The 24,456-nt window shown below is 58.5% G+C and overlaps 1 protein-coding gene across 1 annotated transcript; it reads right to left on the reverse strand.

The window, feature by feature from the left end:
- Positions 1-729: 729 nt before the first annotated feature.
- TTLL12 (tubulin tyrosine ligase like 12) lies at positions 730-16,991 on the reverse strand. Its single transcript, XM_081127373.1, has 14 exons — positions 16,778-16,991; positions 12,922-13,091; positions 10,293-10,491; positions 9,314-9,473; positions 9,098-9,231; positions 7,147-7,223; positions 5,771-5,887; positions 5,490-5,684; positions 5,120-5,231; positions 4,233-4,384; positions 3,882-3,963; positions 3,289-3,357; positions 2,585-2,723; positions 730-2,169 (listed from the first exon to the last, which is right to left on the reverse strand). Exons 1-14 carry the CDS (start codon positions 16,958-16,960, stop codon positions 2,018-2,020), a joined length of 1,941 nt encoding a protein of 646 aa, XP_080983499.1. The 5' UTR covers positions 16,961-16,991; the 3' UTR covers positions 730-2,017.
- Positions 16,992-24,456: the final 7,465 nt, after the last annotated feature.

Consider the following 24,456-nt stretch of genomic DNA (forward strand, 5'->3'; position numbering starts at 1 on the left):
GCCGCTCACACAGCCCAGAGGGCTCCCCTGGGGTGCACGGGGCAACGCTCAGCCAACCGAGCCATACCGGCGGGGCCAGAGAGATGTATTTAGAGGGTAAGAATCGTCTCCATGGCAATGAGCGGTCTGGTCCTCCAGGTGGTGGAGGACCTGCATGGTAGCCTTCTTCGGGGGGTTGTCTGATTCTCACTGATCAGAGGTGCAAGATTGGGGAAAGCATGTTTATAATCCAGGGATCATGGGTCCTCTGATCCCAGTGACTGTGGCCCACGGAGTATCCTGGACAATCAGGTTTCAAGTGAACTGGGAGCGAGGAGGACAATCCCTGTGGCACCTGGAGGATTAACCCGGTGTAAGCACCATCCTGGGGCCACCAGAAGGCCCCCTGTAGGGCAGGTCCTGCGAGAAGGTGCATGTGGTCGGCGGCCTGGGTGTGCGAGGGCCTCTGCCTTCCAGTTTTTCGTTTAGAGAGGGAGAAACATTGATGTGAGAGACACATCAATTGGTTGCCTCCTGCACATGTTTGGACCAGGGCCGAGCCTGTAAAGGAGGAACATGCCCTTGGCCAGAATCGAACCCGGGACCCTTCAGTCCACAGGCAGACGCTCGAACCACTGAGCCAAGCTGGCGAGGGCGACAGTGTGGTTTTCTTTAACCACCAGGAGGAAAGGACCTGGCAGAGCATGCGGGGCCTGTGGTCCCTGGGCCCTCATAGACAGGGAGGCCAGGTACAGAAGGAACACTTTATTGTGGTACAAATCCAGTCAAGAGGACGGGACGCCAGCAGCTCTTCCCCAGGGGAAACCAGAGACGGGGTGTCCTACCCACTGCACCTCCACCTGGCTGGAGGGAAGGGCTGAGGCTCCTGTCACCGGAGAGGACTGACAGACACCCACAGACGGGAGGCACAGTCTGGTCCAGTTTTGCTACAAGGATTGCTCTTGGCTTCAGAATGAAACAAGCACCCCCGACCCTCAACACACACACACACAGACACAGACACACAGCAAAGCTCAGCAGGCAGCTCCCCCTCCCCGCCTGCCGCCCTGCGAGCTGGGCCTGGGCACACTGCGGCTACACAAATTGCTGGCGTCTGGCTCCAAATTTCAGAAACTAACAACAAGAATTTTATATTTTCTTCCCATAAATGAAAGAGTAACAATAATCCAACGTTTTGACCCTAGACTTGGTGGAAGATGGCATTTGGCTATCATGAAGTTCTCAGTGGGATTGTCTTTCAAAGCTGCCCACTGCCAGGTGCTCTAATGCCCATGCGGGTCCCCTCGCCCCAGGTCCCTCTCACCAAAGCACTTCTCAAACCAAGATGAGGGTAGAACCCCTGCAGTGCTAGAGAGGCTGCTGGGACCACAGGGACCAGAGGACAGGCTGGCCCTCGCTAGACGGCAAGGCACCGGCAACAGAAGGCGGTGGCCTTCCTGCCCTGGAGTCACAGGTTTGCTGGTGACGGTTCCGGGGGAGCTGAGGTGAGAAGGTTGGGTCTGGCAAACAGGTTCCCCAAAGTGTTCTGGGGATGCCTGTCACATGGGGCCCTTGGGGAGGAATGTGGGAGCCTGACCCCCACTCTGGGGGACTAGGATTAATGAGCAGACTCTGGACAACAGCCAGCCGGGCCCTGCTAACATTTGGGCTCCCACAGGCCTTCCTGAGGGATCTCGTTTCTGAGGCCACCTCGTCACACTCCCCAGACCCCTCTTCCACTAACATCCTGGGAAACACGGCAGCCCAGGAACCAAACTCTCAGCAATGAAGCCCTGGGCTGAGAGCAATCACGGCATAGGCGGGGGAGAGGAGACTGGACAGTGGCCTGGCTCAGCCTGCAGACAGTGACTGGCCATGCTCCTGATCGACAGGGGAGGAGGACCCTGTGCCCAGGGTGTGGAGCTGGGACCTGGCCTGCCTGTGCCTGGAGACAGGGAGGAGGAGGGGACCTTGCAGAAGCCACTCAGAGACCGAGGCTGGACTCCGCCACCAGCAGGAGCAGGAGGGCAGGGAGTGCCTAGACCAGGCGGGTGACGTGGCAGTTGCTGGGCTCGTCCAGGTACAAGGTGCTGAAGATGTCGTTGAAGAAGGTTGGATGGTACCTGCAGGCTCGCTCGCAGTCCGGGTTGAAGTTCACCTCCAGGATCTGTGGCTGCATCACTCGCTTCCCTGACGGCACAGAACACAGGGCGTCTCACTCCTGGGGCCAGGGGTCTGAATGTGGGTCTCCCGACTCATCAGGGGCCTGGCCAAAGCCTGCTCCTCCCCGGGAAAGACTGGAGGGCCTCGGCCCCAGGACTCTCCTGAGCCACCATCTCCAGCTCAGCCGCTAGTTTAGTCAACCAGGGGAAGCAGAAGTGCAGGCTCAGCAAGAGGTGGGCCCCTGACCCCCATGCTTCTGTGCTGTCCTGCGGGCTGTCATCCCCTAATGGTGGGCTCCCCCAGACCTGGATCTCCCGGCCAACTGGAGGCAAAGGACAATCCAGCAGTGCGACCCACAGTGCCCTCTCTGCCCCCTGGGGGGCAGAGGGTTGGACAATTTGCTTTGGATAAGGGGGGTTTGTATTATAGGGAGCCCTCTCACCATCTGGACGGCTGTCCCACTTCAGCATGAGGTCGATGGCATACACGGCCCGGGATGAGGGGTAGTTGCAAAGGCCCATGGGTGGTGGCTTAGCACAGGCCGCCTGGAACAGCTCGGTGAAGGCCTGGAAGATCTCAGCCTAGGGACCAGGACAGGTCAGGTCAGGGGCCTGCACAGCTCTGACGTGGGGACCAGCCCCCCCCAGAGCAGCCTCTAAGTGTGGAGTTTGCTGCACTTTTCTAGGCCCCAGCCCCCAAAAGGCCTGAGTCGTCACCTCGTACATCCTTCGTGTCTCTAGACCTGGCCATAGCCACCTCTGCCTGACACCTGCTCCTCTCACTCCTGGCATCTGCATGTCTGTCTCCTGCCTTGGAGCCCCCTCGGCTCCCCCCTGTACCAAGGTGTGCAGAGTCCCTGAAACACCCACTCCAGGATGTGGAGGCTGTCTGCATCTCCAGTGGAGTCCCTGTTGTCTCCTTAGGTTTGCAATTCCTGGGACAGGTAGGGCCTGTGGCTGCCTGGCTGTCCCAAGGGTCCCCTGAGTACCCCTCCAGGTCACCGTCTCCAAGAAGCCCTCCACAACACCTTACAGAGTCTCCTTCACTGGCTGCAGTGGGAGGAGCAGGACCATCCAGAAGAGGCAGCCTCCCCAGTGCCAGCCCACAACAGAGGCCCTGGCCCCTCCAGCTTTGCTCAGGACTCACCTGGACGCTCTTCCAGGGGAATTCTGGGTATTGCTTCTCAAACTCAGGAATGAACTCGTCATAGTGCACCTGTGACAGACACAGCCCGTCACCCTCCCCCTGCCTTGACCTGGGCCTCTGACACTCGCTGGGGTCACAGGTCAGTGCCAGCAGCCTGCCTACCCCACCCCCTGGGGGCACAAATGGGAGGCAGGAGACTGGGTCTGAGCTCTGGATCTCAGATTTACTTCTTGGGGCCTCACTGTCTTCATCTATGAAATGGGACGATGCTCCGTGCCCAGCAAACTTACTCTGCAGGGCCACTGTGAGTCTCAAATGAGACAGTGAATGCCGAGAGCTCGGCAGGCTGTGACGTCAGGACTGACACATGACCACGCCTGTGTCAGAATAGTGCACTGGGGCAGACCTGGGACCCGTGTCTGCAGGGCCCAGGCCTGAGCTCACAGCTCACCAGCTCACAGGGCCTGAGGGCTGAGGCTTTACCCAAAACACACCCGACAAGCTGGCAGTCGGCTGAGGCTCCTCCAGGAAGGACCAAGATGGGCTCCCTATGGAAGCCTGACATCTATACCCGGGCCCCGCCGGGCCCCTACCTGCTTCAGCACCACTTCTGGGTCGTAGTTCATGACAGTGAAGTGTTTTTCGTAGTCGTCCAGGTCGTTGAGGGCGAAGGGCCTGCAGGACAAGCAGGCAGACCCCTGAGTGGTCCCTGCCCACAGGGCGCCACTGCCCCCTCCCCCCGTGGCCCCTCACAGCTCACTATGGGGACTCCCCAGAAGCCTTAAACATCACCGCGACCCACAGGTGTTGGGCCTATTTTACAAGGCATGCTGAGATTCCTTACGGCTGACAGGGGCTCGGTGGGCCCCAGGGGGTACGTGGTGAAGGATTTCTGATCTGAACAAGAGCCATCCCCCCCCAGCCCGCCCAGTCTCTCCGGTTACCGGTTGGAGAAGCGCAGCCAGAACACGTCGTACACAAACAACTGCAGGGGCTTCACTGACCGCAGCAGCACGATGTAGCGGACGTCGAACTTGACCCTCCCCACGTCTTCTCGGAGGAACAAGACAGGACTCTCAATGTACTTGCACACAACCTGGAGGGCACAGACAGGCTCGCGGGAGGCGCTCACCATCCGCGGTCCAGGAGGGAGCACCCCGAGGCATGCTGACCGCGCCAGCCATCGGTGGCCCACACCGTGACTCGGCCTAATGTCCCCGCATCTGGAGGAAGAGGCCCCTGCAGCGCGCCCCCTGGTGGCCGTGGAGGGACCCGCACCCTGCACTCTCCCTCTGCATTTTCAAACCCCTGTCTAGCTTGGGACAGTTTCCTCCTTTACTTTAATCGAAGGAAAAGTTCCCACCAGTGTTTAGGTTTCGGAAACTGAACACAAATCCTCAGCCTTAAATCCACCGGCTCCCATTGTGTGGCGGGAAACCTCCAGTGACTGTCTTGTGGCAAGGGTCCCAGGGCCCCTGCCCAGGCGCATGATCTGCATCCTCAAACTCCCCAACACGGCTTCTGAGGTGTCCCATGTCACTACAGCGCCTTTGTCCAGGGCTCCCAGGCCTGGCTATCTCCCTCCTGGTATGTGGATACTCGTGGTACAGCGTGTGGGGACCCTGAGATGAGATACATCTAGCACAGCTCTGCCGCAGGCTCCCTCCTCTCACTGGACTGTCACAGCCCCTCCCTGCCGGCAGAGCAGTGGAAGGAGTGGGGCCGGGGCTTCAGAGATGCCTATGAGCTGAGTGACCCCATCACTGCCCACACTGGGACCCACCGGCATAGGTCCTAGACACTTGAGTCCCCCGCCTCCCTTGGGGCTTACCTTGGGGCTGCTCTCGCGGTGCCGGATGACGCTGTGGAGGCTCCTGGTGATGTGGGTGTCCAGGCTGCGCGCCAGGTTCCAGGGCTTGCAGATCCAGTGGTTGTCCTCGCCCCTGGGAGCAGAAGGGCCGGTGGGCTGTGCCCGGGGCCACCCTCCCAAGACCGTAGCAGCAGAGGGACACCCAGCCTCCCCCAGGGGGCTGAGGGAGGTATCACAGCAGAGGTTAGAGGCTGGGCCTTGGGGAGTAAGGAGGCGTCTGCTGGAGGCAAGGGGCTGTGCTCTGGGTGAGGCCCGGACCCTGAAGCAGCTGTGGGTCTGTGGGTCTCGGAAGCATGGCCCACTGGGGCAGCAGGGTCAGAGGGGGGCTTACCGTCTCTCCCGTTGCTGGAAGTAGCTGACAAACTGGGGCAGCTCAGTGCGCAGGTTGAAGGTTCGGGGCAGCCAGGCCGGGCCCTCTGGGCCGCCCGCCCGGCGTGCGATGGAGGCCAGGCAGTCCTTCACCGTCAGCAGGTTCTCACAGGGAAACTGGTTCAGCAGCACGTGGGGCCGCTCCTGGCTGAGCCTCCTGCGGCAGGGGGACGGCTCAGGGGCTGCGGTGAGGGGCAAGGGGCTCTGGGGCCAGTCGCGGGGGCCTGGGGGGACGTGCCTCACCTGTAGTCCTTGAAGTGTGAGAAGTTGTAGAGGATGTCGGCGTCAGCCTCGCTCTGGGTGAAGGTGAAGCGCGGGTGGGTGAGGTGGCTGAGCACCTGCTGCATGTCCGTGTAGACCCTGCAGGGAGAGGGGAACTGAGTCAGACAACCAGGGACCCCATCCCCGGCCATTCTGCTGAGTGGTGGGGCAACTAGGACCCTCACAACCCCGGGTTCCCCGTCTGGAAGATGGGCTCACACTTCTCAGTATGAAACAGGGTGACCTGAGTGCTGAAAAAATGTAGGTTCTTTCCCCACAGTGGAAACACAGGCACAGGTCGACACCACCAATTTCCCACAGACACACTGAGAACTTGACCCTTGAGGAGGAAGCCGGTGCCCCAGGTGCGTGCAGTGAGTGTGTTGCTGAGACATGTGCCTGGATGAGGCCTCGTTCCACACTGGTGCTTGCTGGTGCTTGCCTGGCCTGGCCTGTGGTGGCCCCAGGCAGAGGTGTGGGCAGGACTGGAGCCTGGAGCCTGATCCAAGCATGCCTCAGGGAGCGTCTGACCCTGAGGAGGTGGAGGGGTGCTGGGCAGGGGGCCTCAGGAAAGGGGGTGAGGACAGGGCAGAGGGCGTGGGAGGAAACCGCCAGGACTGGGGAGAGGCAGAGTGGAGCGTGTTGCTCTGTCCAGGGGGGCTCCCACTGGAGGCAGAAGCCAGTCTGCCCCAGCTCAGCTCTGAGCCTGCTCTGCACGGTGGGTGGAGCGCTGCACCTCCACTCCCTGACCTGTAGAATGGAGCATCTACTTCTACAGGGGGCCAGCCTGGGCTTGCCAGCTTGGCCTTACGTAACAGGCCAGCCCATACCTGCAGACACTGGCCGCAGCCCCTCCTGGCAGGGCAGGTGTCTCTCCTGAGTGTCCAGCACGGGCTCCCAGCCTTCAGGAGGGGCCAGCATGCACAGGCCTGGCTGCATTTTCACTCCAGGACCAGAAGCACACACACTGAGAACTTGCGATTGCACAGTGGCCCAAGAGAAGGAGTTGGGGTCATGACACCCGGTGCCTCAGAACACGGCTGGGCAGGAACTAGCTCGAGGCCGGTCCTCCACCTCCACGAGCACACTCGCAGCCTATTCCTGTCCTTTGAGGTAGATTTAAACTCTGGTCCTGCAGGGGCCCTGCTCACCTCTTGCTGCTCATAGCATTCTCTCTGTGATCCTAGAAACTCCCCTCTGGCATCTCGGTCACCGCGGTGCCACCAGGACAGAGGGGACCTACGGAGGGCCTCCCTGACCCAGGCACTGCTCTGGGAGCCGTGGGAACTGGAGGGGTGTGTGTGTGAACAATGTGACCAAGGAAAAGCCTCACTACAAGCTCAGAAGGGGCTACGTACTTGAAGATGTGGTTGCAGGGACGCGCCGCCGGATTGATGGCCAGTGGCAGCTTCTCCTTGTTTTCCTCCAAAATGGCCTGGAAGGAAAGACACGGGAAGTGGAAACACCTTTGAGAAAGGAAGCCCGAGAGCACGTGCCTCCCCTATCCTGGCACATCAGGGCTTAGGATCTCGGGGGCACACCCAGACCTCATGTGGAGCCTTTCACCAGAGCCCTCTGACCACCCCACTTCGAGCTGGGGCTCAACACCCCTCAGGTGCTGGCCCCTCAGCACTGTAAACATTGCTCTCCATCTTCTCAACGCGACCTCAAAACACGGGTGGCTGAGGTGCCCAGCCTGCCCTGGAGGGGCTCCCGGTCCCCAGGGAGCCCCCAAGGGCTGCTCCCGGCTTACGCAGTGTGGTGGTTTAAAGAAAACACGCCCACCAGCCCTTTGCCGCTCCCTTTAAAAGAGCTTCATTCACCTCCCCTTGCGTGTGGGCTGAACGAGTTGCTTCTAACCAATAAAAAGTGGACGAACGTTGTGCAACTTCATCAAAGGCCCCGCGGCTTCCTCCTCCCTTCTCTGTGGTCACCTGCTCTGGGAGCAGTTAGCCGCCAGCCCGTGAGGACACTCAAGCAGCTCTGTGGGGAGGCCCCCGTGGGGAGGAGCTGAGGCCTCCTGCCAACAGCCAGCACCCCCGTGCCAGGTGTGGAAGCAGGTCCTCGGTCCCAGCCGGCCTCAGGATGTGGCCCTGGCTGACAGCCTGACTGTGCCTCATGAGAGGCTCCGGGACGCAGGCAACCAGGGCCCAGAGCACAGGCCTGATCCAGGTGGGTCAGATGGGGACAAACTGTCCAGACACTTCAGTGCTTGGCCTCATCTTCTCTCCTGGCCAGCAGAGGGCGACCCAAGCAAAAAAAGACATTTGAAATTCAAGTTCCTTTAACAAACCACCCCAAGATCAGGAAGTCTTTGTCCTTTCGCCATTCTGAAGCCTGCCCCTTTGCATTCACTCCTTTTTTCAAATGTTTACCAGTCACCTATGAGGTGCAGGCACTCTATGAGCCTCTGAAACATCTCTGAACCAAGCAGGGCGATCACTGAGTTTGGGGCAAGGCTAGTTCAATCACCACTGGCGATAATGTAGAATTCACGGGAAAACTGGCAACAGGCCCACTGCTGCAGCCCAGCCTCTCCAACGAGTAGCACGCACAGAACCGCTGACACCACACGGTGCTTCCCACTAACTCTAGTTGACTCCTTCATTCCTTTCCACAACCCTGAGGCATTCGATGAGCGGCTGATGTGCTGGCGGGGGTAAGGCAGCTTCAAGACGAGGTGGGAAGTGAGGGAGAGGCGTGTGGCCTCTGCTCACAAGTTCTTAGGTCCTCTTGGTTTTGGACTCCGGTTCTCCCACCAGCTGTGTGACCTTTAGCAAGTTACTTAACCTCTCTGTACCTCAGTTTCCTCATCCTCAGTAAAATGAAGACAAAAACAGGACTGTAGGTCCTATTGTTGTAAGGATTACAGTAGGGTGTGTCCATAAAGTGCTGAGCACAGGCTCCCTCGTCGCCTGGTTTCCAACTGGGACCAGCCAACAGCAAGCAGTGGCAGGAGACCAGAGGGCAGGGGACGGAAAGGGGCTGGGAGGTAACCCCTGCCCGGCCCTGCCTGGTTCTGGCAGTGGTTGTGTTCCTACAGGCTCCACTTCCTCCCCTCGCCCCAGGCCTCACTAATCCTGGTCCCCTAATCTGGCCCACCCCATGTACCCTGGGCCCTACTGAGTCCCAGTGGGGCCCTGACCGAGAGGCTGTCCACAGACTGAAAGCATCTTTGCCGTCCCTAACAACAGTACCAACGACAGCTACTTATCGAGGGCCTACTGCTGCTAGAAACTATGCCGCACAGAGTTTGAACAGTGTCCTCCCCTGCCAGGGGTGGGAGGTACGGGGGGGGGAGGGTCACACCTGGTAGTGCTCGTCAGGGGGCTCGGGCGTGTAGGAGCTGAGGTCCAGCATGTTGGCAGGGGCCCAGGGGAGCAGCATGCACCTCCGGATCAGAGGGTCTGTCTCTCCATAGGCGAAGTCCCGGGTCACCTCCTCTGCACCAAGACACACAAGCCCATCAGGGGTGGGAGGAGGCTGGCCTGGCCATCCTCCGAGGTGGGTGGGCGTCTGACTTACCACCCGTGTCCAGGTCCCGCAGGGGCCACAGCAGTGTGTAGGCCACCTGCTGTGGCATGTAGAAGAAAGGAGCGGTGGCAAAGCTGGGCACATCCGAGTGCTGGATGCGAGAGCCGAACTCGTCCATGATGTACCACACGGGCACCTTGTCCTCGGCCGTCTGCAGGCAGAGCATACGCAGTCTTGTCTGGCAGCCTAGCCACTGCCCTTCCCACTCATCCATGCCCCTGGCGCCAACCACCCAATGCCCTGAGCCTGGAGCAGCTGTCACACAGACCCCAGGCCCTTTAACCCGGGGCCCTGGGACAGTGGCCCTGCCCTGGCCAACCAGGACACAGGCCAGTGACATCAGGACGATGGCCTGTGTGCTGAAGGCACATGGTAGCAAGGACTTGGCTGGTAGTCACGTGGATGTATGGAGTCTAGTGTGTGTGGCTCGGGGGGGGGGGGATGGACTTGTGGTTCAGGGGAGGTGACACTGAAGCTGAGATCCTGAGAAACAACATGTTTTTTCCCAACCTAAACATGGTGAGGGGCTGGAGCCTAAGGGTGAGCTGGGGAGGCTGGGGGCGAGGTGATGAGAGCCCGAGGACATGTGCTGAGGACTCAACTCCTCTCCCCAAGGCCGTGAGGACTCCTGAGGCCTTTTAAAGGCCGGGCGACAGGACCAGAAGGCATCAGGAAAGAGGCAGCCAAGTACAGGACTCTGAGGGGGCTGTGTGCTGTGAGCGTAAAGGCCGCGCAGACACCTGGGTCCCTGGCATTGGCTGGTCTGAGGCAGAGCAACAGGCCCACGATGGAGCCACAGGGAATGAGGGGCTTCAACGGGCCACGGGGGAAGGTGGGTTTGCTCACTTGTGGGGTAAAGGCCCCGGCTGGGTCCAGGCTCTCCTGGCCGCCCGAGAGCCCTGACCACACAGTGGCGAAGGCCTGTGTCTGTCTGTCCTCTGCTTCCCCAGGGGTCTGGCTGCCCACTCACCCCATGGGACAGCTGGTAGGTCTGGTTGAACTTCCACATCTCCTCCAGCACCTGGTCCACGGCCTCGGCGCTGGGCAGCTCGCCGTGGAACTCGATGCCCATCAGGTTGGCCATGCGGTGCAGCAGCCCAGGCACCTGGTGCAGCTGCTGGCGGGCGTGCTCCACGCGGCACGTCCAGGCGTGGTCGATGAGGAAGATGCTGCGGGCACAGGTCACAGGAGGTGTGAGGCTGCTGCCAGAGGGAACTGGAGGCGGCGGCCCAGGGCTGCAGCCCAGACCTGCACCCAACTCGAGACTTGGTTTCCCCAGCACCAGCGGGCCTGGGTGGGCATCTGGGCTCTGCTGACCACTCACTGGGTGGCCATGGGTACGTTCCTCTCCCTCATCCAGTTTCTAAAACAGGACATCAGGGGCCCTGGTCCTGCTACCCGGCTGATAGAGCATCAAAGGAGATGGAACACACAGCGTGCTGTGGACGCGAGAAGGAGCCGCCACGTGGGGCTCACTCAGCTCACCCGGGGCTGCCGGGCACCTCCTGGGAAGCACCAAGGCCTTTTATCGGGAGAGGCCTCCAGTCCCCACCCATGTGGACACCTGCAGCCCACGCCCCCCGGTTTCCCTGGAGGAGCTGCCCGGCTCTCCCACACCTCGGTGGGGCTGAGGGGCAGGACGAAGCCACAGGGCTGCCGGGACACCCACCCCACACAATCGGGGGGCAAGGCGGCTCCCCTGCTCTCCTGCTGAAGCAAATGTTCCAGTCTTAGGCTGGGCAGCAAGTCTGGCAGCCTTTATTTTATTGCACTTACTCAGTGGGCCCTTCGTACCCACGGGCTGCAACCAACTTCAGATCAGAAATATTTGGAACACAGTAACAGAACTTTGCTGTGTTCTGGGGATTTGTTTTTTAATCTTTTTTCTTTTTAACGGAGTGTGCCGGAAGTCTCTGTAATTTTGTTCAGACGACTGCAGAACCTGGAAGAGCTGTTGCTGCTCTTGATGCATAACATACTGCTGTTGGTCTTTTTATATAAATACACACACACAGACACACACACATATACCTATATATACATATAATTTGAATTTTTGGAAATCTTAGCTGAGCTGTCAACTTTGGAAAAACTCTCCCAGTTGTGCTGTGTTGGGCTGGCATCGTACAGAAACTAATAGCCACATTGGTCTAGAAACGTTCAACATAATTTTTCAATGTGTACAGGGGTAACACACTGAATTAAATAGGTAAGGTCTTAATCTACATGGGTTTGATTACAGAAACTAATGAAGTATTCTCTCAATAATGAAAAAACCCCCACAAAACTTGAAACACGTTACGTGGCCACTGACGTGTACTGTGCAGCCGGGCCTACGAGGGCTGCGTAGGTATGGAACAGAACACACGCAGGCTTTTTTTGGTCGTCTTCCCCTAAACAATACAGTATAACAATTGTTTACATAATACTTATGTTTCAGTAGGTATTATAAGTGATCTAGAGATGATTCAAGTACTCGAGGGGATGTGCGTAGGTTACAGGAAAATACAGGGTGAGGCAGAAGTAACACAATTAATCAATGATAATACAATAAACTGTTCCACGTACTCACAACTGTAGACCTACTTGTGCCCCACCCTGAACTATGCCATTTTATACAGGGGACATGAACATCTGAGGACGTGGTACAGGAGGGGGGGGTCCAGGAACCAACCCCACATTTTTATGTCCTAAAACAAATGAAGGCGTATCCTGCCCTCCTGCTGAGAGTTTATGACCCTGACGGTGCAGAGCCAGGCCTTTAAAGAGAACACCTGAGGCAGCGAGCCCCTCAAGGTGCCACGTGCCTGACTTACTTGGGGCTGGAGCCCACACAGGCAGGGACAGAGCAGGTACATGGAGGCTGGCAGCCAGGAACTTAATGAGAAAGAAGAGCCTGTTAAGTTTCTGCATCAGGAAGCATGTGGGCGGAGGTTCCGGCTGCAGGGATTACCTGTGTGGCCACTCCCACCGCCTCAGGCTGAAGACAGAGGCCTGTCCCTTCCAAGGACGAAGAGCCAAGGACACACCACAGACACAGGGGGCAGATGACTCCCAGAGGCCAGCAAGTTTCTCCCTCCAGGTTCCAACAAAGTGTGGCAGAGGGGCCTGCAGACTGCCCTGGCTCACGGCCCCGGGGAGGCAGGAAGCCTGGGGTCCCGTCTTAGCTCTGTCCTATCTACCCTGTGGCCCTGCACAAGGCCCGGCCCTGTTCTGGGCCTCACTGTCCTCACTTGAGTACTCACCCGGACCACACTCCTCACAGTCCTGGGAATAGAGCCCCCAGAGAACACGCTGAGTGTCGCAGGCCCCCTAGGAAAAGCTGGGGTTCAGGAGTGAGACTGCTGTGGGACCCTGGGCAAGTCCTGTTTCCTCATCAGCAAAACCAGAACTCGTCACCCACTGTGTGACTGCTGTAGATGGGTACGGCACAGAGAGCCCACCAGGACCAACACGGTCCTGAAGCCCCACAGGGAAGCCCGGTGGCCACAAGCACCCATCACACAGGAGCGCGAGGGTTTCTGCAGTTGCGTCTCCAAAAGGAAGCCCGGCCCCAGCAGCCCCGGCGTGGATGGCCGATGTCTCGCTCAGGCCCCTACCTGTTGGGGTCCGCGGCCTGGAGCCCGTCCTCGCTGGTCACGATGACCTTGTAGCAGAGCTCGCTGCCAGGGTTGGGCTTCTTCTTGAGCGCTTCCCGCGTGGCCTCATCCTCACTCTCCTCCACTTCCTCCACCTGCATTATCCCAAACATCTCCCCGGCGTCGAAAACCTGGAGGTCACAGCCGGGGTGTCAGCAGGATGCTCAGCCCTGGGCCCTCACCATGGCCCGACTTCCACTCCCACCTCCAAGTCAAACTAAACCCCTGGGGAGAAGCAGGACCTATTGATCGCCCAACTACCCATTTCACAGGTGGGGAAACTGAGGCTCCCAGAGAGAGTGAGCAGGTAGAACAGGGGCCCAACCTGCACCGCAGGACCTGTGCTTAGAAATGGGCCTGTACACACATGTCCGAATTATGGCTACTCTGGCCCCTGGCTTTACAGGGAAAACAAGGCCTGAGAAGCAGAGGGGGTGGCCCTGGTCACACTGGAAGCAAATGCAAAACCTTGGTGGCCAGGGATCTCACTCCAATTTTGCTCACCAGAGGAACCCATCAAACATCAAGGCAGCTGAGAAAACCCAGAGGGAAACAGGTGTTCGAGAGCCTCCCGCAGCCACCGTTCCTGCCCAGCCGAGCAGCAGTCCTGGCCCGTGTAAAGCATCACCTTGGGGTCGGGGGCTGGTCTCCTGAGGTCCCAGGTCAGAATGGGACAGGAAGATAAAGGCCTTGATCCTTGAGGTTCCCTGGCAAAGGACAACTGCCAGCCATGTGCAGCTGGTGAAGAGAACAAGCCAGCCTCCTTGTGCTTTGGAGCCGGGCTATGTGACCTTGAACAAGTCACTGAGCCATGCTATGCCTCAGTTTCCCCATCCATACAGTTGGCGCATCAGGACCTACCTAATGGGCTGCTGGGAGGATTAGTGATTAACACGCATGAAGAGCTAGAACCTATGCCTGGCAAATGCTTTGGCAGCACCTGCTCCCGTCGTTCCACTTGGGAGGCCTCTCACCTGGGGAGGGGGTACCATCCACCTTCCAGGAAAGCTATAAGCGTTTGGTCAACACCACAGTACACAGAAGTCCTGGGCACACAGCAGGGACTCAACAAAGGTCACTTCCTCCCTAAAACCTATTTTTTGCGACTCTACTAAAAACAGGAGAAAAATTTACCCCAGCAGCTGGAAACCAGCTAGCTACCCAGGCACAGGCAGCTTTGGTGCTAGGCAGCACTGGCACTTTGGGGGTATGAGGAGGAATCACTCATGATCCTGCCCAGGGAGCTGGCCGAGTGGCAGGGCCAAGTAGGGTTGGGCAGTTTGAGAAGACCAGGAGAGTGGTGCTGGGCCTGGAGGGCCCTGGAAGATTTTATGGCGGAGACATAGTTGGAGGTGAATGCTGGAGGAAGGTGGTGGTGGGGGGGGTTTAAACAGGAGCCTGGGGGTGGTGGTGGTGAAAGGACTGCAGGTGGGGAGCAGAGGAGCTGGGGGCAGGGAGGGCTGTGGAGACCAGGCTCCTCCGAAGACCAGGGGAGCTGAGCTGGGGCACTTTCTGGTTCTCCTTTAACCCTTGCAGAGCCTGGGGAGGGCACTATGGTACCTCCCAGTTTAAGAGATCAGAAAAGTGGCTCGTAGGGCTAGAATTCACACCCCGGGCTTCAACCCACCGCCCAAAACCCCCAGTCCTCACCCCCAAACCTGACAGGCGGGAGGGAGCATAAGGCCTTGGGGTAGAGGGCCTGCTGTGGAGTGGGCAGGCCCATGATCTCTCCCTGGTGGGACTGGGAAGTGCATGCGGACAGAAGAGCTGAAATGTATTTTAAAACGCTTCCCCCAGTCTTTCAAAGGGACCTTCCTTTTGACGCAAGGCACCAGGGGATGGGACTGGGGGGCCCCTCTCCTGTGGGCAGGTGCCTGTGCCGCCGGTGCGGGCCCGTCCACACACCTGGGCCCACAGCAGCCCCGGGCTTCCCTTAGGACAATGAGTGCAGGGTGGGTCAGGCACCGTGGTGACTCACAGCTCTGCCCATAGCTCAGAATGGCAGGGAGGGCCGTGGAAAAACACTGGCTGCAGAGCAGCGGCAGGCGCTGCGTGTGGTGACTGCTCACCGGAGGGAACTTATCTCACGCTCCCTACCCCTCCCTGCCACGACTCCCGCTTCTAAGGTCGTTGTTTTTTAAAATCCTCACCTGAGGATGTTTTATTGATTTTTAGAGAAGGGGGAGGGGGAGGGGGGGAGAGAGAGAGAGAGGAGAGAGAGAGAAACATCAATCAGTTGCCTCCCATACACGCCCTGGCCTAACCCACAACCTAGGTATGTACCCTGACGGGGATTGGAACCCGCCACCTTCTGGTGTATGGGACGACACTCCAACCAACTGAGCCACCCGGCCAGGGCAAGACTCCCACTTTCTAGACTGAGGCTCCGTTGGGTGAGTGACTTGCCAAGTCAGGGTTTCCTGCCCATGGGGGCTGGCTGGGCTGGAGCCGAGTGTTCCCACAGGCCGCTCCTTTCGCTCAGCATACGACGACCTTTTTTATCTTCACAAACATATTGCTGGGGTCCCCTCCCACCCCAGCACAGGCCTGGCACCAGGGCATGTGCTCAGGCAATGATGGCAGAATCGAGGGGAAGTCATTGTGGAAAGAAAATTCACTGTTGCAAAAGATAGGTAGCTGCTGCTATTCTATCTTTTTTCCAGAAACTACCTGTTGAGTAGGAGGGTACCTGGTACAACCCCAACTTTGCAGACACAGAAACTGGCTGAGAGGGAAGCGTTTGTCCAGGCTCAGCGGACACTCTCTGCCTGGCTCTGGAGTTCCTGTCGTCACCGACACTGCTTAGTCTGTCTTGGCCCCAGGAGGCAGCCCCCTGAAGAGGAGCCTGGTTCCCGCTAAGAAGGACCCACTAGCTGGCCAACGAATGTCTCTCTGTCTTCAGCACCTGGGGCAACTACCCCAAACCAGGGCCCACCCCTCTGCCAGGACCCAGAGGGAGCCCCTCTGGAGGCCTAGGCTGGAGCAGTTGGTGAGCCGAACCAGGCTGCCCCACAAAAAGGGAGAGAACCTACAAACATCAAAGACCTTTCCTTTTTCTTTAGATCTGTTTTCTTTAATCTGCAAAATGAGGGTAATTCAGGCTCACATCAAAAGAAGGAACATGAAAGAATTTTATGAACCAAACATTTAAAGCCACACAAACTCATGGGGCAGTGGCAGCAAGCTTCCAGTTTCTGAAGTCTGACAGGCCTTTGGGAGGGTCACTTTCTCTTCCTGAGCCTCAGTTTTCTCAACTGTATAATGGGGGTGATGACTCTTACTCCTCCCAGGTCTGCTGTGGGCTTGGAGGTGGAGCAGCCAGCTCGGGGCCTGGCACACCACAGGAGCCAAGGTTCATTTTAGTTCCAGGTTCTGCTGCAGCCCTGGCCCGGTCCCAGGTGCTGGCAGGACCAGGGCCACAGGTACAGGGCCCTGGTGGCCACTCTTAGGCCCCACACTTTAGATGGCTCCTGAACTGCCAAGGAGGCAAAGTCTAAGTGGGTAATCATGGCATTCGGGGCGCTTCTCTAGCGTCACCCATCCACCCCGACCCCGACTCCCGGAGAGACACGTCTCCCCGAGGCCCTCTGGGCTGGGCGCGGGCCCCCCGCCCTGCAACGCGCTGGCGCACCGTGCGCTCCCCCGCATCCTCCCGGCCTCATCTGCACGTGGCCTCCAGGAGGCCGCCCTGCCTGCCCCGTGCGGACCCAGCGGTGCTCGGCCCAGGGGCACCCCCTTCCCGGGGGAAGGGTGCAGGGCGGCCCGCCCCCCCGCGCGCGGCCCGGCCCTCGACCTCCCCGCGCCGCCCCGCGCGCACCTCGTGCTCCAGCTTGTGCAGGAGGCGGCCCCAGTACCGCTCGGGGACCCCCGACGCGCGCAGCGCGGGGCCGTGCAGCGCCTCGAACTCGGCGCGGGCCCACGCGCCCTCCTCGGGGTCCGGGCCCTGCTGCGAGCCCCGCGCCGGCTCCGGCCTCGGCCCCGGCCCCGCGTCCGCCTCCATGGCGCCTGCACCAGCGCGCACCCCGCGGCCCCGGCCCGCCCCGCTCCGCCCGCCCCGCCCTCCTCCGGGGCTGCGCGACCCCGCCCACCGCCGGGGCGCCAGGCTCAGGGGGCGGGACCCCGGGACCCCGAAAGCCCTGCCGTCGGGGGGGGGGCGGGGGCGCGCGCGCGTGCGTGGAGCGTGGGCCCGCGCGGGGCGGGGGAGGGGCGCGTTAGAGGCTCGGCGCTGCCGCTGTGCGCACGCGTGCCCGCTGGGGGCGGGGCTTTCTCTCTCCCACGCGGCGGCCCCGCGGGATGCCGGGAGCGGTGGGAACCGGAAGAGACGGTGTCAAAGGAGAAACTGAGGCCCCGCGCAGACCACGTGCAGACCCGGGGCGGGGCCCGACCCTCCGCTCTGCCTCGCGTGGGTGCTGCGAGGGGCGGCCGCGCTCATGTCCCTGCGCCCAGGTTCGGAGTCCACGCCGACGCGGTTACAACGGGGTGTAATTGCAGAATTTCAGGAATGATTCTTTGATCATGCTCGTTTTTCTAAGTCCTACTGCATTCTGTGGGGTTCAGGTGGAGCCACCCCAAGATGTGCCTCGGACGTGCAAATTTATTAACTCAAGGCGACTGAGACCCTGTGCCCTCCCCCCATTTTCTAGAGGAACTTGAACCGGAGGCCTTGCCCCTAGTCAGACATAATCAGAGCTATTAGTCTTTAATCCTATCGACAGGGCGGGGCACAGGTCTAATGACTGGACATCTGCTCTTAGGCTCTCGCAGTGGCCTCCTGAAGGCCCCGGGGCAGCTTCCCCCATCCCTAGCTCAGACTCTTACCCGTTCCCGCCTCCGCACCTCGAATGCATGTGGGGTCTGACCGTCACGCGTGCGGGGTTCCCGTGTGTCTGCGTTAAGTTTGGTTATTGACTCTTGCTAACCTGTCTCCTGTCTATTTGATTATTAGACCTGTGAGAACCTGGAGGGTAACGGCAAGTTTCCTCCCCCACAGTCCATAACCTGCGTCTCAGTGGCTTCCCTTTGTAACTTTGCAATAATTGTATTTTGCTAAAAGGCTCAATGGCTGAAGTTTTTTGTGTGTATTTTTTTTGGTGCTTCCGTTGCTGAATATTTTAAGTTTTAAACTGAATTTAAACAAAATGTGCCAGTTTAGAGGACTTATCCAATGTGGCCGGGACACTTACATGTTGGTCTGTAAAAGCTCAAACTTCCAAACTCCAGATGGTGAGGGGCATAGAGAAAAACATGTTCCTGCCATGACGAAGTTTTTTGTCTTTTTTAAAAAATATATATCTTTATTGACTTCAGAGAGAGGAAGGGAGAGCAGGAGAGAGACAGAAACATCAATGATGAGAGAGTCATTGATCGGCTGCCTCCTGCCCGCCCCTGACTGGGGATCGAGCCCACAACCCCGGCATGTACCCCAACCGGGAATCAAACCGCGATCTCCTGGATCCTAGGTCAATGCTCAACAGCAGAGCCATGCCCAGCTGGGCAGGAATTTTTTTTAAATTTTTGTATCTAACATTGGCTTTGTCACAAAAATTTTGTAGTTCAATTACTCTATGAAAAAAATACTTGTAGCCCTGGCTAGTGTGGCTCAGTTGGTTGGAGAGTCATCCTGTGCACCCAAGGGTTGAAGGTTCGATTCCTGGTGGGGACAGGTACACAGGTTGCAGGTTTGGTTCTGGGTTGGGGCACATACAGGAGAAAATAGATTAATGTTTCTTTTTTCCTCTCCTTTCCTCTCTAAAAAAAACCAATAAAAACATATCCTCAAGTGAGGATTTAAAAAAAAAAAACACTTGTAAAGTTTTGACAACTATGATTTTTAATTCAATTGGTATAATTTTACAACTTCTTTGGATGAAATTAACCACATCCAGTTCCTGGTGCCTTTCTGCTCCACGAATCTGATGAAAGCCACAGGCCACACTCTGAGAAACAGGTTGCTAATTTACTAAGAGTGTTAGTCCCTCAACACTCGGCCCCCTCCAATTTTATATGAGTATCATCGTCGCAAAAAAAGGCCTTCAGTGTTCAACTTTTTGACTGAATTTTAGCTGAGTACCTTTCACAATAATGCTAGTTTTTCATGTTGGGCAGAATGAACTTCTGATAGCTTAATTTTCATCCCAGGAATTGGATGAGAGAAATGGAACCGCCTCATGACTTTGATAGACATTGGCTTCAACTGGGGACTCATTCCTCGCGCTGCCAGTGGGGCCGACACGTTCATGTGAGGGTCTGGCTTTTCATATGAGACAAGAAATCTCTCTTAGAGGCTGCTTTCAGTCCTTTCGGGTATACTCCCAGAGGTTTCCTTAAGGCTTTTAAGTCACTGTGTTAAACCTAGACAAAGCTGGTGTTGACTGTATCTTTTTCGGAATATTAGTATCGTTTATAAAATTGCTTTTCCTCCTGTAGAGTTCCTGATGCCAGAAGGTTCTCCACATTATTGAGGAGAGGAGAGGTGATTGGCCTTCCAGGGTCTAGATTTCTTTGAGAATCTGATGAAAGCCACGGGCCACACTCGGAGAAACGTGTGCGTGCAACACACACATGCGCGCCATTGATTATGCATCTAATTTCGAGGGGTCCCAGGTCCCCTGAGGCTCACTGTGACCAGGTTAAAGCCCTGGTGTAGAGGAACATCTCCTGCTCCGTAACCCCAGTCACGAGGGGAAATTTGAGGTACAGAAGTCTTACTTTTTGGCAGCTCATTTGGGAGCACATCTGCTCCCTAGCGTCGGGTGCCCCCCACCTGCAGGTCTCAAATTCACTGCTTTGCCTTCCAGAACCCACTGTGGCTCCTTTACTTTCAGCCCTCGATACAGCCAGGGGATTTCTGAGAACAATTTTTTTTCTTTTCTGATTTTTCTTACCTTTTGTCCCCCCCGGCCCCCCCTCATGACCTCTGATGAATGAAAGGAACAATATTTAAGTTCATTTTCTGTTTATTATTAGAGTGATTTTCACAAATGTTTAATTACATGCATATGTATGAACATAATGGAGAAAACAAAACTTTGAATATTCAAGGCAACTAAAAGAAAGGATATCCTGGCATCGGTCACTCTGTGGGCGGCAAGTGCTGGAGCGCCAGGACCCCACAGTGGCCCCCGCAGGAGCCCGGGGAGGCTGCGGGCACAGGCCTCGGCTCTCTGTCCCCCACGGGGGAACGATATCCTGTGTCAGAGCAGCAGGGAGTGCGTCTGCTCCAACTGTTAGAGTTGGAATAAGAAGTTTCCCCAGAGACCTGCGTGGCCTCTGGGATGAACGACGTGATACCTGCATCGGCCAGGTGTCTTTACCCCCGTTTTCATCACACTCTCTAATGAGCGAGTGCTGGGCCTGTAGCAGGGGGTTAGGGAGGGGCCCTGGGCGTCTACCCGGGGCTGTGCAGGGCCTGGGCCGGCAGCAGCGGGGACCTCAGCATGAGCAACCCCACAGGCTCAAGTTCGAATGGAGGGACCAGAGTCCTCAGGTCCCCACCCCCACCCCTCCTTGCTCTCTGCTCTCTCTGCCCTTCATGTCCCCGCCCCTGACACTCTGCCAGGGCTGACAACCTGTAAGGTTCAGTCTCCGCTCTGGGATCAGGTGCGCTTGGTTTGGATCCTCAGTTCTGGGAATCACTATCCGCCTCAGGCGGGTCACTTGGCCACATCTGAGAACAAGTTTGGCTGCACCCAAATCACAGGGACCCAGAGTTGTGTGTGCAGATGGCAAAGAGTTGAGCCCAGAGCCGTCGTGGCAAGAGTGTGGGGGGACCTCCTGCCTTCCCATTGAAACTGGAGGCCTACAGAGAATTTTAGAGTCCACTCGGGCTCTGGGGGGCCCCAGGGAAATGCAGGGTCCTGTTCTTTGGGGGCCATCTGTGCAGGGTGCAGCCATGGCCATGTTGCCTGGGCCCTTGGGGAAGGGGTGACTCGCCCCTGCTCGTGACCTCTCCAAGAAGCAAGACTCCAGTTTGTGTGGCCCTGTTTCTGGCACACAGTAGGTGCTTAGGACTTAGGACCTACTCCTGGAGGGGCTGCAGATGTGGCCATGGGAGAACAGGAGCCATTTGCAACGTCCCTCCAAGGCCAAGACCTCCCTCTGGCCTGACGCTGACTCCGTGCTGTCGCCTGGTTGAGGGCTGGGTGCCACCATGTGGCTCTTTGGTGAAGAAGGGGGGTCCTTGATATAAGATGCAGTTTACCAGGTGTACTAACTTCTGAGCATGGAGTAGGAGGGTTAGAAAAGCCGGGGTTCCTGGTGACAAGAAAAGGAGCAGGGGACACTACGTGGGGCAGAGATGCCATCCTAGGCAGGTGGCCGGGCTCCCAAGGTCAGCAGCCTTGGCCTGTGTGTGTCTGTCTGCCCACAGAGGAGGGCAGCTGTGCCTCGAGGCTGGCTGGCTGCACCCTCTATGGCATCCTGGGAATGTAGATCAGTGTCCCCAGCTCTGCGCTGCAGCTCTGCGTCTGCACAGGCCCTCCACCCCCATGGAGTGGCCTGGGACAGGAACCACCTTCTCCTGAGGGTGCTGGGCTCTGCCCTGCCCACTCCCAGCTTTATCTTCTTGACCACAGGGCTTTGCAGGGGATCCTGTCAGCCCCTGGCTGTGGTCTCCCCCTTTCTAGGAGCCTAGCACACAGTAGGTGCTCAGCAAACCTTTGCTAAATGACCAACTGAACTAAGTATTATATTTTTCTGCTGGGTGGTGGAGGTGCTGGAATAATTATCCCCCCCCCCCCCCCCACACACCAAAATGCCACTCAGGCACCTGCTGCAGCTCCGGCAGGTCAGCCTCTCGTCTTGGGAAATAGGTGACCTTGGCCGTGTCTGGGAGAGGAAGTGGGTTTGTCAGAGGCTGGGGGAGAGGTTCTATAGTTGAGCTGTCAGAGCTGGCCTCTTTGGGCCACTGCAACCTGGGCTTTTGGCCTGGGCTTCAGTTCTGTACCTGCGTGTCCCAGGCCCGCGGATGGCTGGAGGGACAGCTGTCCGAGAGACCCACCTCGGACCCCTGGCCTCCTCAAGCCAGTCACCACAGTGTGGGGAGGAGCTGGGGAGGGCTACCGCTGGGGAGCTGGATCTGGGGAGAAAGGCACCACCAGCCCTGGCAGATGTGAGTTGGGGGGCTGGCGCAGAGGCCAGTCCTGCTGTTTGAGAGACCAGATGGCCAGCTGGACGCCACACCTCAGGGCTCTGGCTCAGGCAAGGGAGTTGCTGAGGAAAACAAGCCTGACGGGAAGCGGACCGAGGCGGGATTAGCTCTCCCACTGCGGGCTTGGCGGCCACCGAATGTGAAGGAGAGGCTGGGGACAGGAGAGGCCGGGGCGCGGGGCAGAGGGGCTTCTTCCAGGCCGCCATCCCTGCACTGCGGCTGCAGTTCATGCCATCTTTCAGAGTGTCTCCCGCCGGCCCAGTGGGACTCTCCACTGGGAGCAGGACAGAGCTCACCAGCCTCTCGGCCGCAGCACCTGCTTTCAGTCCTGGCAACGGGCAGCTTTTGCTTCCAGAAGCTTGTTCCTTGGTTCTTGGTGTTCACTGGCTGGCTGGCCACCGATGGCCCATGGCGGGATGGGTCCGTGGCTGCTCAAGGCCAATGTCCACTCAGGAGTGGGCTGTGCTCCTCCTGGCTCGGCCCCTCCGCACCTTGCTTCTCTGCAGCGCGGGCCTCCTGCAGCCGGTCCTCGGCTTCCGTCTCGGGACTCGTTGCAGGGATCCGCCCTACCTGGGCCCAGTCCTTTCCCGCTTTTCTTCTCTCCACCGCCAGCTGGGACCAGCTGGACTGGCCCCCCTGCGTCGGCTCCCACGCCATGCAAACGTGTAAAGGCATGCCTCACTGCCCAGGGAGAGCCCCCAGACCGCCAGGCCCCAAGGACCTGCGACAGCCTGGGCTGGACAGGCGGGAACCTAGGGTTCCCCAGCACGGGGCCGAGGGCTGACATGGAGAGTCCGGCCAGACCCCAGCCCTGGCCTTGGAGTGACCCCGATGCTGAGGGAGGTGGTTTTCCTGGGGGTGCGGGGAGCCTGTTCCTGTCCTGCTCTGCCCAGGGGCACTGGGCAGGGTCTGGTCATAGTGAGGCTGTGGAATAAGAGTGGGCTCCCACCAAGAGGGGGGTGGATTAGTGGGTATGTAAGTGGCAACTGCCAGAAACCACCCACAGGAGCAGCAGGAAGAGGTCGGAGAGCTGAGAGGTCTTTCTGGTCGTCTCTGGGTTTTATAGGACAACTGGAAAAACCCCTCCCAGTTCCCGCCCCTGGAGCTGCTGCTGGAGGCTCATTCTGGAGGACACCTGTCTAACTTCTAGGGATGACCAAAGGCTTTACAGGGAGATGGGCCTCTTTCCAGAAACAGGCTGGATTTCCAGGCCTGGGACCAGGCAAGGGCAGTGAGGACCCTGGGGCTTCTCCGCTGCCCCTGGCCCGCCCCCGTGTGCTGCCACCCACATGAGCTGGATCTGGCAGGGAAGGCACTGGCAGCACACAGGGGACTCATCTTTGCCAAGGTGGGCCATGGCAGTGATCGTTCCCAAGTCCCGAGCCCATTCTGGATTGTAAAGCCCACCTGACCTGCCTTGTCACCGAGCCCGGATTCTCCAGGGACCTCCCTCGCCTGCCTCGATCTTTACCATCCCGAGTGCCTCAGACTCCCTCACACCGAGCTCCTGGCCAGCACATCAGCCTGGCTCGGGGTGGGGGGTGGGGCACACAGCCTGGGGGTGGGGGGGGTTCATTTTAAGATCCTCCCATGTTCCTTGGGATTCTGAATACCTGCTAACCCTAAAAGCATGGACCACTCTCTGTCACGCCCTGCGCTGGGGCCCGAGGGCTCCAGCAGGCAGCCCCAGCATGTCAGGTCCTCACCACTCTACCCCAGGCTGAGGGGACTCCAGGCAACCGGGTCCAGTTCCAGACTTTTCTTTTTTAAACAGTTTCGGAGAGGGAGGCCATGTAGCAGAGCAGAGAAAGCTGCGCTGGGAGCTGGGCCTCGGACCCTGGGCTGGCCACCTGTCTCCCTGGGAGGAAAAGGAAGGAGTGGGTGCTGCTCTCTGAGGCCCCCGTGGTCACACAGCCTGTGCTCGTGTGTGAAAGGCCTTGCTTCTGGTGGCATGAGGGCTTGGCAGGGACCCCACGGTCACGGCCTCAGGGTCAGACATGGGCCCTTCTGAAGGTGACCACTACGCCCCTGCTCCCCCAGGAAGGGGTTCGAGGGGAACCTGCCTCCCGCCACGTTCTATCTGAGGGCAATACTCCAGTGAAGCATCGGACAGAGCCCAGTTCCCAAAGAACTCGTTTTCCAAGTGTGTCCAGGGTCAGCCTGCCTGGTTCCCAGCCCCAAAGGATCTGGGCCTCACAGAAACAGAGGCGGCAGGGCCTGGAGAAGCAGTTTCACCAGCTACGGGAGCGGTGACAGCTGGGCTGCACTGGCTGACTGACGAGGTGGGGGCGCAGTATTTAGTTACTGACGAGCACTTCCCTGAAGTACCCACAAATAGAAGTATATAT

Source organism: Miniopterus schreibersii, assembly GCF_964146895.1.
Source record: "Miniopterus schreibersii genome assembly, chromosome: 2".
NCBI classification, from domain to species: Eukaryota; Metazoa; Chordata; class Mammalia; order Chiroptera; family Miniopteridae; genus Miniopterus; species Miniopterus schreibersii.